This window comes from Nerophis ophidion, linkage group LG07, assembly GCF_033978795.1.
Source record: "Nerophis ophidion isolate RoL-2023_Sa linkage group LG07, RoL_Noph_v1.0, whole genome shotgun sequence".
NCBI classification, from domain to species: domain Eukaryota; kingdom Metazoa; phylum Chordata; class Actinopteri; order Syngnathiformes; family Syngnathidae; genus Nerophis; species Nerophis ophidion.
In genome coordinates, this window is record NC_084617.1 from 10,430,125 (window position 1) to 10,443,868 (window position 13,744).

The following is a 13,744-nucleotide window of genomic DNA, read 5'->3' on the forward strand; positions in this document are numbered from 1 at the left end:
AAAGGGACCCGCTCATAAAAGTGTCATAAGATTGACTATACACACTTACTTGCTCTTCGGACCCATAAGGGACTTGCTCATAAAAGTGTCATAGGATCGTTGTGTAAGCTTAAGATTGACTATACACACTTACTTGCTCTTCGGACCCAAAAGGGACCCGCTCATAAAAGTGTCGTAAGATTGACTATACACACTTACTTGCTCTTCGGACCCAAAAGGGACCAGCTCATAAAAGTGTCGTAATATTGACTATACACACTTACTTGCTCTTCGGACCCAAAAGGGACCCGCTCATAAAAGTGTCATAAGATTGACTATACACACTTACTTGCTCTTCAGACCCAAAAGGGACCCGCTCATAAAAGTGTCGTAAGATTGACCTTACACACTTACTTGTTCTTCAGACCCAGAACGGACCCGCTCATAAAAGTGTCGTAAGATTGACCATACACACTTACTTGTTCTTCAGACCCAAAACGGACCCGCTCATAAAAGTGTCATAAGATTGACTATACACACTTACTTGCTCTTCGGACCCATAAGGGACCTGCTCATAAAAGTGTCATAGGATCGTTGTGTAAGCTTAAGATTGACTATACACACTTACTTGCTCTTCGGACCCAAAAGGGACCCGCTCATAAAAGTGTCGTAAGATTGACTATACACACTTACTTGCTCTTCGGACCCAAAAGGGACCCGCTCATAAAAGTGTCGTAAGATTGACTATACACACTTACTTGCTCTTCGGACCCAAAAGGGACCCGCTCATAAAAGTGTCATAAGATTGACTATACACACTTACTTGCTCTTCAGACCCAAAAGGGACCCGCTCATAAAAGTGTCGTAAGATTGACCATACACACTTACTTGTTCTTCAGACCCAAAACGGACCCGCTCATAAAAGTGTCATAAGATTGACTATACACACTTACTTGCTCTTCGGACCCAAAAGGGACCTGCTCATAAAATGGTCATAAGATTGACTATACACACTTACTTGCTCTTCGGACCCAAAAGGGACCCGCTCATAAAAGTGTCATAAGATTGACTATACACACTTACTTGCTCTTCGGACCCATAAGGGACTTGCTCATAAAAGTGTCATAGGATCGTTGTGTAAGCTTAAGATTGACTATACACACTTACTTGCTCTTCGGACCCAAAAGGGACCCGCTCATAAAAGTGTCGTAAGATTGACTATACACACTTACTTGCTCTTCGGACCCAAAAGGGACCCGCTCATAAAAGTGTCGTAAGATTGACTATACACACTTACTTGCTCTTCGGACCCAAAAGGGACCCGCTCATAAAAGTGTCGTAATATTGACTATACACACTTACTTGCTCTTCGGACCCAAAAGGGACCCGCTCATAAAAGTGTCATAAGATTGACTATACACACTTACTTGCTCTTCAGACCCAAAAGGGACCCGCTCATAAAAGTGTCGTAAGATTGACCATACACACTTACTTGTTCTTCAGACCCAGAACGGACCCGCTCATAAAAGTGTCGTAAGATTGACCATACACACTTACTTGTTCTTCAGACCCAAAACGGACCCGCTCATAAAAGTGTCATAAGATTGACTATACACACTTACTTGCTCTTCGGACCCATAAGGGACCTGCTCATAAAAGTGTCATAGGATCGTTGTGTAAGCTTAAGATTGACTATACACACTTACTTGCTCTTCGGACCCAAAAGGGACCCGCTCATAAAAGTGTCGTAAGATTGACTATACACACTTACTTGCTCTTCGGACCCAAAAGGGACCCGCTCATAAAAGTGTCGTAAGATTGACTATACACACTTACTTGCTCTTCGGACCCAAAAGGGACCCGCTCATAAAAGTGTCATAAGATTGACTATACACACTTACTTGCTCTTCAGACCCAAAAGGGACCCGCTCATAAAAGTGTCGTAAGATTGACGATACACACTTACTTGTTCTTCAGACCCAAAACGGACCCGCTCATAAAAGTGTCATAAGATTGACTATACACACTTACTTGCTCTTCGGACCCAAAAGGGACCTGCTCATAAAATGGTCATAAGATTGACTATACACACTTACTTGCTCTTCGGACCCAAAAGGGACCCGCTCATAAAAGTGTCATAAGATTGACTATACACACTTACTTGCTCTTCGGACCCATAAGGGACTTGCTCATAAAAGTGTCATAGGATCGTTGTGTAAGCTTAAGATTGACTATACACACTTACTTGCTCTTCGGACCCAAAAGGGACCCGCTCATAAAAGTGTCGTAAGATTGACTATACACACTTACTTGCTCTTCGGACCCAAAAGGGACCCGCTCATAAAAGTGTCGTAAGATTGACTATACACACTTACTTGCTCTTCGGACCCAAAAGGGACCCGCTCATAAAAGTGTCGTAAGATTGACCATACACACTTACTTGTTCTTCAGACCCAAAACGGACCCGCTCATAAAAGTGTCGTAAGATTGACCATACACACTTACTTGTTCTTCAGACCCAAAACGGACCCGCTCATAAAAGTGTCATAAGATTGACTATACACACTTACTTGCTCTTCGGACCCATAAGGGACCTGCTCATAAAAGTGTCATAGGATCGTTGTGTAAGCTTAAGATTGACTATACACACTTACTTGCTCTTCGGACCCAAAAGGGACCCGCTCATAAAATGGTCATAAGATTGACTATACACACTTACTTGCTCTTCGGACCCAAAAGGGACCTGCTCATAAAATGGTCATAAGATTGACTATACACACTTACTTGCTCTTCGGACCCAAAAGGGACCCGCTCATAAAAGTGTCGTAAGATTGACCATACACACTTACTTGCTCTTCGGACCCAAAAGGGACCCGCTCATAAAAGTGTCATAAGATTGACTATACACACTTACTTGCTCTTCGGACCCAAAAGGTACCCGCTCATAAAAGTGTCATAAGATTGACTATACACACTTGCTCTTCGAACCCAAAAGGGCCCCGCTCATAAAAGTGTCATAAGATTGACTAAACACACTTACTTGCTCTTCAGACCCAAAAGGGACCCGCCCATAAAAGTGTCATAAGATTGACTATACACACTTACTTGCTCTTCTGACCCAAAAGGGACCCGCTCATAAATGTGTCAAAAGATTGACTCTACACACTTACTTGCTCTTCGGACCCAAAAGAGACCCGCTCATAAAAGTGTCATAAGATTGACTATACACACTTACTTGCTCTTCTGACCCAAAAGGGACCCGCTCATAAATGTGTCAAAAGATTGACTATACACACTTACTTGCTCTTCGGACCCAAAAGGAACCCGCTCATAAAAGTGTCATAAGATTGACTATACACACTTGCTCTTCGAACCCAAAAGGGCCCCGCTCATAAAAGTGTCATGAGATTGACTAAACACACTTACTTGCTCTTCAGACCCAAAAGGGACCCGCTCATAAATGTGTCAAAAGATTGACTCTACACACTTACTTGCTCTTCGGACCCAAAAGAGACCCGCTCATAAAAGTGTCATAAGATTGACTATACACACTTACTTGCTCTTCGGACCCATAAGGGACTTGCTCATAAAAGTGTCATAGGATCGTTGTGTAAGCTTAAGATTGACTATACACACTTACTTGCTCTTCGGACCCAAAAGGGACCCGCTCATAAAAGTGTCGTAAGATTGACTATACACACTTACTTGCTCTTCTGACCCAAAAGGGACCCGCTCATAAATGTGTCAAAAGATTGACTATACACACTTACTTGCTCTTCGGACCCAAAAGGGACCCGCTCATAAATGTGTCAAAAGATTGACTCTACACACTTACTTGCTCTTCGGACCCAAAAGAGACCCGCTCATAAAAGTGTCATACGATTGACCATACACGCTTACTTGTTCTTCAGACCCAAAACGGACCCGCTCATAAAAGTGTCGTAAGATTGACTATACACACTTACTTGTTCTTCAGACCCAAAACGGACCCGCTCATAAAAGTGTCATAAGATTGACTATACACACTTACTTGCTCTTCGGACCCATAAGGGACCTGCTCATAAAAGTGTCATAGGATCGTTGTGTAAGCTTAAGATTGACTATACACACTTACTTGCTCTTCGGACCAAAAGGTACCCGCTCATAAAAGTGTCATAAGATTGACTATACACACTTGCTCTTCGAACCCAAAAGGGCCCCGCTCATAAAAGTGTCATAAGATTGACTATACACACTTACTTGCTCTTCAGACCCAAAAGGGACCCGCCCATAAAAGTGTCATAAGATTGACTATACACACTTACTTGCTCTTCTGACCCAAAAGGGACCCGCTCATAAAAGTGTCATAAGATCGTTGTGCAAGCTTAAGATTGACTATACACACTTACTTGCTCTTCGGACCCAAAAGGGACCCACTTATAAAAGTGTCATAAGATTGACTATACACACTTACTTGCTCTTCGGACCCAAAAGGGACCCGCTCATAAAAGAGTCGTAAGATTGACTATACACACTTACTTGCTCTTCGGACCCAAAAGGGACCCGCTCATAAAAGTGTCATAAGATCGTTGTGCAAGCTTAAGATTGACTATACACACTTACTTGCTCTTCGGACCCAAAAGGGACCCGCTCATAAAAGTGTCATAAGATTGACTATACACACTTACTTGCTCTTCGGACCCAAAAGGGACCCGCTCATAAAAGAGTCGTAAGATTGACTATACACACTTACTTGCTCTTCGGACCCAAAAGGGACCCGCTCATAAAAGTGTCATAAGATCGTTGTGCAAGCTTAAGATTGACTATACACACTTACTTGCTCTTCGGACCCAAAAGGGACCTGCTCATAAATGTGTCAAAAGATTGACTATACACACTTACTTGCTCTTCGGACCCAAAAGGGACCCGCTCATAAAAGAGTCGTAAGATTGACTATACACACTTACTTGCTCTTCGGACCCAAAAGGGACCCGCTCATAAAAGTGTCATAAGATCGTTGTGCAAGCTTAAGATTGACTATACACACTTACTTGCTCTTCGGACCCAAAAGGGACCTGCTCATAAATGTGTCAAAAGATTGTCTATACACACTTACTTGCTCTTCAGACCCAAAAGGGACCCGCTCATAAATGTGTCAAAAGATTGTCTATACACACTTACTTGCTCTTCGGACCCAAAAGGGACCCACTTATAAAAGTGTCGTAAGATCTACTATACACACTTACTTGCTCTTCAGACCCAAAAGGGACCCGCTCATAAAAGTGTCATAAGATTGGCTATACACACTTACTTGCTCTTCGGACCCAAAAGGGACCCGCTCATAAAAGAGTCGTAAGATTGACTATACACACTTACTTGCTCTTCGGACCCAAAAGGGACCCGCTCATAAAAGTGTCATAAGATCGTTGTGCAAGCTTAAGATTGACTATACACACTTACTTGCTCTTCGGACCCAAAAGGGACCCACTCATAAAAGTGTCGTAAGATTGACTATACACACTTACTTGCTCTTCGGACCCAAAAGGGACCCGCTCATAAAAGTGTCATAAGATTCACTATACACACTTACTTGCTCTCCGGACCCAAAAGGGACCCGCTCATAAAAGTGTCATAAGATTGGCTATACAAACTTACTTGCTCTTTAGACCCAAAAGGGACCCGCTCATAAAAGTGTCATACGATTGACCATACACAGTTACTTGCTCTTCGGACCCAAAAGGGACCCGCTCATAAAAGTGTCATAAGTCAGAAATAAACAGTTTAAAAAAAACACTTCAGATCTATTTTTTTTGCGTGTATTTGACCTTTGTTGTGAAGTGAGTGAACAGTGTTTTTTGGCATGAACCCAGGATGCAGAGAAGTATAGGCAAAGTGCAACAGGAAGTCCCTTCTATTTAGGTGCCAGGCAGGAGTAAAGTAGCACAGTTCTATCATGAACTCGGAACACTGGAGGAGGGAACTAAATAGAACTAGATGGGGAACAGGTGTGCTAGCAGGTTTCATTCACGCTCATCAAAGCTCTGAGCCAAGGATTTTCTGTCGTCATCTGGTGGTCAAAGGGCGTTATTATGCTACAACAATATTTTCTTCGTTTTTCAATCGGCAAGAATGAAATGTATGGAAAAGGCATAGTCTTATACTAATAATGAATGATGTTCAAGTACCTCAGAGTCTTGTTTACGAGTGAGGGAAGAGTGGATCGTGAGGTCGACAGGCGGCGTCTTCAGTAATGCGGACGCTGTATCGATCCGTTGTGGTGAAGAAGGAGCTGAGCCGGAAGGCAAAGCTCTCAATTTAGGGGTCGATCTACGTTCCCATCCTCACCTATGGTCATGAGCTTTGGGTCATGACCGAAAGGATAAGATCACGGGTACAAGCGGCCCAAATGAGTTTCCTCCGCCGTGTGGCGGGTCTCTCCCTTAGAGATAGGGTGAGAAGCTCTGTCATCCGGGAGGAACTCAAAGTAAAGCCGCTACTCCTCCACATGGAGAGGAGCCAGATGAGGTGGTTCGGGCATCTGGTCAGGATGCCACCCGAACGCCTCCCTAGGGAGGTGTTTAGGGCACGTCCAGCTGGTAGGAGGCCACGGGGAAGACCCAGGACACGTTGGGAAGACTATGTCTCCCGGCTGGCCTGGGAACGCCTCGGGATCCTCCGAGAAGAGCTAGACGAAGTGGCTGTGGAGAGGGAAGTCTGGGCTTCCCTGCTTAGGCTGGCATTTTTTTCCATAACTTCAAAATTAGGCATATTAATGTGTTAATTCTACGACTGTATATATTGGTATCGGTTAATATAGGTATCTGTAATTAAGAGTTGGACAATATCGGGATATCGGCAAAAAAGCCATTATCGGACGTCTCCCCTAAACAACATTATCGTTATTGTTTTATTTTTTTAAAATTGTATTTTATTATTATTATTCCTTAGGGAACTCTCCTGAATGAATCAATGAAGTAATGTATTGTTATTGTTATTTTTTATTTTATTTTATTTTATTTTTATTTTCCTGAGGGAACTCTCCTGAAGGAATCAATAAAGTACTGTATTGTTATTGTTATATTTTTTTTATTAATTTTTTGTTTTAATTTGTAATTTTCCTGAGGGAACTCTCCTGAAGGAATCAATAAAGTACTGTATTGTTATTGTTATTTATTTTATTTTATTTTATTTTCAATTTTCCTGAGGGAACTCTCCTGAAGGAATCAATAAAGTACTGTATTGTTATTGTTATTTTATTTTATTTTATTTTCCTGAGGGAACTCTCCTGAAGGAATCAATAAAGTAATGTATTGTTATTGTTATTTTATTATATTTTATTTTCCTGAGGGAACTCTCCTGAAGGAATCAATAAAGTACTGTATTGTTATTGTTATTTTATTTTATTTTATTTTATTTTCCTGAGGGAACTTTCCTGAAGGAATCAATAAAGTACTGTATTGTTATTGTTATTTTATTATTATTTTTTATTTTTATTTATTTTTTTACAGAGGAAACTCTCCAGAAGGAATCAATAAAGTACTGTATTGTTATTTTTTTATTTTATTTTATCTTATTTTAATTTTAATTTTCCTCAGGGAACTCTCCTGAAGGAATCAATAAAATACTGTATTGTTATTGTTGTTGTTGTTTTTTTAATTTTATCTTATTTTATTTTTAATTTTCCTGAGGGAACTCTCCTGAAGGAATCAATAAAATACCGTATTGTTATTGTTGTTGTTTTTTTTAAAATGTTATCTTATTTTATTTTGAATTTTCCTGAGGGAACTCTCTTGAAGGAATCAACAAAGTACTGTATTGATATTGTTTTTTAATTTATTTATTTATTCTTTTTTCCTAAGGGAACTTTCCTGAAGGAATCAATAAAGTACTGTATTGTTATTGTTATTTTATTATTATGTTTTTATTTATTTATTTTTTCCTGAGGGAACTCTCCTGAAGGAATCAATAAAGTACTTAATTGTTATTGTTTTTTGTTTTTTTAATTTTATCTTATTTTATTTTTAATTTTCCTGAGGGAACTCTCCTGAAGGAATCAATACAGTACTTAATTGTTATTGTTTTTTTAATTTTTTTATTTTATCTTATTTTATTTTTAATTTTCCTGAGGGAACTCTCCCTTAAGGAATCAATAAAGTACTGTATTGTTATTGTTTTTTTTGTTTTTGTTTTTTTTTCTGAGGGAACCCTCCTGAAGAAATCAATAAAGTACTGTATTGTAATTTGTTTTTTTTTTTAGGTTTTTTTCAAATTTTATATTTTCCTGAGGGAACTTTCCTGAAGGAATCAATAAAGTACTGTATTGTTATTGTTATTTTATTATTATTTTTTTTATTTTTTCCTGAGGGAACTCTCCTGACAGAATCAATAAAGTACTGTACTGTTATTGTTATTTTTTTTATTCCTGGCGGATTCTATAAAGTACTGTATTGTTATTGTTATTTATTTTATTTTATTTTAATTTTATTTTATTTCTAATTTTCCTGAGGGAACTCTCCTGACGGATTCAATAAAGTACTGTATTGTTATTGTTATTTATTTTATTTTTATTTTATTTTATTTCTAATTTTCCTGAGGGAACTCTCCTGAAGGAATCAATAAAGATTTAAAGTTTTTTTTCAACCTAATGTATTTTTCATCTTCTCTCCCCTCCTTAGCTCAGGTGTCAGGGCTGTGAATAAAGATGGACTGCGGGTGGGGCGGGAAATGAGCGCCCGGTGACTCAGAAGACATCCAAAGGTGACATGGAGCCGCTTCACCGGCGTCGATGACCCGCCCCGCCCCGCCACACAGCCGGGAGCTCGCGGGCTCGGACTATGTAGCGTCCGATCCCAGACGGTCCGACGGCGCCCAGCATGGAAGCGCCGACCGCCTCTTGGATTCACGTCAACGTCAGCGAGCGAGCCAACGCCTCGGATGAGTTCGGCGCCGACGGCTCCTACGTGGCGGGCCTCTTCCTGTCCTGCCTCTACACCGTCCTCCTCTTCCCCATCGGCTTCATCGGCAACATCCTCATCCTGGCGGTCAACCTGGCCCACCGGGAGAAGATGACCATCCCGGACTTGTACTTCGTCAACCTGGCGGCGGCCGACCTCATCCTGGTGGCCGACTCGCTCATCGAGGTGTTCAACCTGAACGAGAAGTACTACGACTACGCCGTGCTGTGCACCTTCATGTCGCTCTTCCTGCAGGTCAACATGTACAGCAGCATCTTCTTCCTCACCTGGATGAGCTTCGACCGCTACGTGGCGCTGGCCAGCTCCAGCCCCCGGCGGACCATGCGCCACGCCCGGCTCAGCTGCGGCCTCATCTGGATGGCGTCCATCCTGGCCACGCTGCTGCCCTTCACCGTGGTGCAGACGCAGCACCGGGGCGAGCTGCACTTCTGCTTCGCCAACGTGCCGGAGATCCAGTGGCTGGAGGTGACCATCGGCTTCCTGGTGCCCTTCTCCGTCATCGGCCTGTGCTACTCGCTCATCGGCCGCGTCCTCATGCGGGCGCAGAAGCACCGCGGGCTGTGGCCGCGCCGGCAGAAGGCGCTGCGCATGATCGTGGTGGCCGTGCTGGTCTTCTTCCTCTGCTGGCTGCCGGAGAACGTCTTCATCAGCGTGCAGCTGCTGCAGGGCACGGCCGCCACCACTCTGTGGCACGACTACCCGCTCACGGGCCACGTGGTCAACCTGGCGGCCTTCTCCAACAGCTGCCTCAACCCCATCATCTACAGCTTCCTGGGGGAGACCTTCCGGGACAAGCTCCGGCTCTTCATCAAGCAAAAGGCCGGCTGGTCGCCCGCTGACCGCCTCTGCCCCCTCGGACTCCACCTGGGCCTCAGGACTGAGGTGTCTCAGGTGTGAGGGCCTGGGTTGGCTGGGAATTAGTCCACGTGGATTAGCGACCTGCTCACGTTCGGAGCAAAAACAAATGACGTATAGTTCGTATAATCTCACTCAAAAGGCATTTTAAGTGAACCTGTACACTGACTACTCTAAAGTTGGTTAAGACTATTTTAAAATTCCACAAATGCAATGTCTTTAAAAGCACATTGATATTGATCCAACACACAGTAAGGAAAGGATTCATACGGGCCCCAGTCCTGGGTGGGTAATCATTTTGCAATGCAGTCTGCCGAAAATGATGGAAAGCACCACTCTGCCTAGCAACTAACGCTGTGTCTTTAAATGGACATTGACATTGATCCAACCCACTGTAGTGTACAGTAAGGAAATGATTCATACGGCACCAGTCCTGGGTGGGTAGTAATTTTGCAATGCAGTCTGCTGAAAATGATGGGAAGCGCCACTCTACATAGCAACTGACTCTGTGTTTTTAAATCCATATTGAAATTGAGCCAACACCCAGTTAAGAAAGGATTCATATGGGCCCCAGTCCTGGGTGGGTAGTAATTTTGCAATGCAGTCTGCTGAAAATGATGGAAAGCACCACAGTACATATCAACTGACGCTGTGTCCTTAAATGCACATTGACATCGATCCAACACACTGTAGTGTACTGTAAAGAAATGATTCATACGGCCTCAGTCCTGGGTGGGTAACCATTTTGCAATGCAGTCTGCTGAAAATGATGGAAAGCGCCACTCTACATAGCAACTAACGCTGTGTCTTTAAATGTACATTGACATTGATCCAACACACTGTAGTGTACAGTAAGGAAATGATAAAGGATTCAAAAGGGCCCCAGTCCTGGGTAGGTAGTCATTTTGCAATGCAGTCTGCTGAAAATGATGGGAAGCGCCACTCTACATAGCAACTGACTTTGTGTTTTTAAATCCACATTGAAATTAAGCCAACACCCAGTTAAGAAAGGATTCATATGGGCCCCAGTCCTGGGTGGGTAACCATTTTGCAATGCAGTCTGCTGAAAATGATGGAAAGCGCCACTCGAAATAGCAACTGACGTTGTGTCTTTAAATGCACATTGAAATTGATCCAACACACTAGTGTAATGTAAGGAAATTATTCATACGGCCCCAGTCCTGGGTGGGTAATCATTGTGCAATGCAGTCTGCTGAAAATGATGGAAAGCCCCACTTTACATAGCAACTGGTGCTGTGTTTTTAAATGCACATTGAAATTGATCCAACACACAGTAAGGAAAGGATTCATATGGCCCCAGTCCTGGGTGGGTCATCATTTTCCAATGCAGTCCGCTGAAAATGATGGAAAGTGCCACTCGACATAGCAACTGACGTTGTGTCTTTAAATGCACATTGACATTGATCCAACACACTGTAGTGTACAGTAAGGAAATGATAAAGGATTCATAAGGGCACCAGTCCTGGGTAGGTAGTCATTTTGCAATGCAGTCTGCTGAAAATTATGGAAAGCGCCACTCTACATAGCAACTGACACTGTGTCTTTAAATGCACATTGACATTGATCCAACACACTGTAGTGTACAGTAAAGAAATGATTCATATGGCCTCAGTCCTGGGTGGGTAACCATTTTGCAATGCGGTCTGCCGAAAATGATGGAAAGCAACACTCTGCATAGCAACTGACTCTGTGTTTTTAAATGCACATTGAAATTGAGCCAACACCCAGTTAAGAAAGGATTCATATGGGCCCCAGTCCTGGGTGGGTAATCATTTTTCAATGCAGTCTGCTGAAAATGATGGAAAGGGCCACTACACTAAATAGCAACTGACGCTGTGTCTTTAAATGCACATTGACATTGATCCAACACACTGTAGTGTACAGTAAGGAAATGATAAATGATTCATAAGGGCACCAGTCCTGGGTAGGTAGTAATTTTGCAATGCAGTCTGCTGAAAATGATGGAAAGCGCCACTACACTAAGTAGCAACTGACGATGTGTCTTTAAATGCACATTGACATTGATCCAACACACTGTAGTGTACAGTGAGGAAATGATTCATACGGCCCCAGTCCTGGGTGGGTAATCATTTTCCAATGCAGTCCGCTGAAAATGATGGAAAGCGCCACTACACTAAATAGCAACTGACGCCGTGGTCAAAGTCAGACTAAAAAACACATTTTAAAGATATTCAGCACGTTACTGCCATCTGGCGGCTAAAGTATATTTTGTATCCCAACAATTTAGCACGTTTCATGTGTCAGGCAATGTTGCACCACTGCTCACGCGTTGAATATATGCCATGCACAAAATCAAATAAAAAATAAGCGCGTAACAATTTTCGATGTAACTGACGAGCGGCTACAACGAAGAAAATAATTGTCGTAACGTCTGTCGAGAAGCTTTAAAGAGGACGTGAATTCCGTCGATCATTTTATCGGGCAAAACTCTTTATCAAGACCAAAAAACATTGGTAAAACTTTTTGCTACACAAACCAAACCAAAACTAACTCTGTCATTGCCATATCAACAACACCCGCTCGCTCTTTCTCACTTGCCAACACATGCACATGTGGCACAGAGCCAGTGATGCGTTTACAGCCCCCAAAAAAGTCAGACAACTCCAACACCACACGTAATGTGTAACTCCAGGTCGTTACACTAGGATTTGTTTTAGTGTCATTTATTAAGAATCTTAATTTATACATTTTAATCATGAAACAATGTTAATATATTAAAAACAAATATTAATTAAAATATATATTTTACGAACAGAAAGTTACAGGAATGTACACATGATGCCATGCTTTGTGCAACATGTGAATGTTTTAAAGGGAACAATATCTGAAAGTGGTGCAAATTACTTCCAGAAAACTCAAGTCGATCGGACAGGCGGCTGCTTTTTGTTGTTGACGTAAAAACTTTGGGACGTCCAGAATATGACACGCCTTCTTTCTTTCATGGTCATGCCTTTTTGTCACAGAAGACGTTCCATCCTAAAAAAAAAAAAAAAAAGATAGTTGTTTTTTTACTGTCAATTTTGTTATTATGTCCATACATTTAAAATTATTCCACAATTTGTTTCACATGTACTCAGATGACTGAGGGGTGTCCAAACTTTTTCCACCAATGATTGAACAGTCAAAAGTATGCGGGGGCCATTTTGATACTTTTCATGTTTAAAACCAATACAACATAAATTGTAGTCCTTAGGGCAGCGATTAGTTCACTTAAATATTCAAATACGGTGTTACTGTTCAAACTGTGTAATGTTACAATGTAATATACTTGTTGAATCACACCTGTGCCTTGTTCTTGATGAATATTCAGGCCTACTATGCTACTGTGTTTAGTGAGGTCACGATGGTGTTGCTTGGACAGCCAAGTGTTCTCTTGAGTTGATACTTGGTGAAAAAAAAAAGTCTGAGAATCACTGCCTTAGGGCTTTCCGCAATTTTGATGAATGTTAAAGGTCCTAATGTTGTTGTTTTTTTTGCTTTCAACACTTAAATATAAATTGTCTGTGTGTGTGTGTGTGTGTGTGTGTGTGTGTGTGTGTGTGTGTGTGTGTGTGTGTGTGTGTGTGTGTGTGTGTGTGTGTGTGTGTGCGTGTGTGTGTGTGTGTGTGTGTGTAAATATGTATGTACATATATATAAACATGTATGTAGATATATATATTTATATATATATGTATATATATATACATATATACATATATATACACATATAAATATATATATATACATATAAACGGCGTGGAAGAGTGGCCGTGCACAACCCGAGGGTCCCTGGTTCAATTCCCACCTAGTACCAACCTCGTCACGTCCGTTGTGTCCGGAGCAAGACACTTCACCCTTGCTCCTGATGGGTGCTGGTTAGCGCCTTGCATGGCAGCTCCCTCCATCAGTGTGTGAATGTGTGTGTGAATGGGTA

At 41.9% G+C, this 13,744-nt stretch overlaps 1 protein-coding gene across 1 annotated transcript in view; it reads left to right on the top strand.

Moving 5' to 3' along the window:
* gper1 (G protein-coupled estrogen receptor 1) overlaps window positions 1-13,407 on the top strand; it is a 34,164-nt gene extending 20,757 nt beyond the window's left edge. Inside the window, exon 3 of the mRNA XM_061905322.1 lies at window positions 8,634-13,407. Within this exon, the coding sequence (XP_061761306.1) occupies window positions 8,832-9,830 (999 nt within the window). The 5' untranslated portion in view covers window positions 8,634-8,831 and the 3' untranslated portion in view covers window positions 9,831-13,407. The remainder of the gene's footprint in view (window positions 1-8,633) is intronic.
* The last annotated feature ends 337 nt before the right edge of the window (window positions 13,408-13,744 follow it).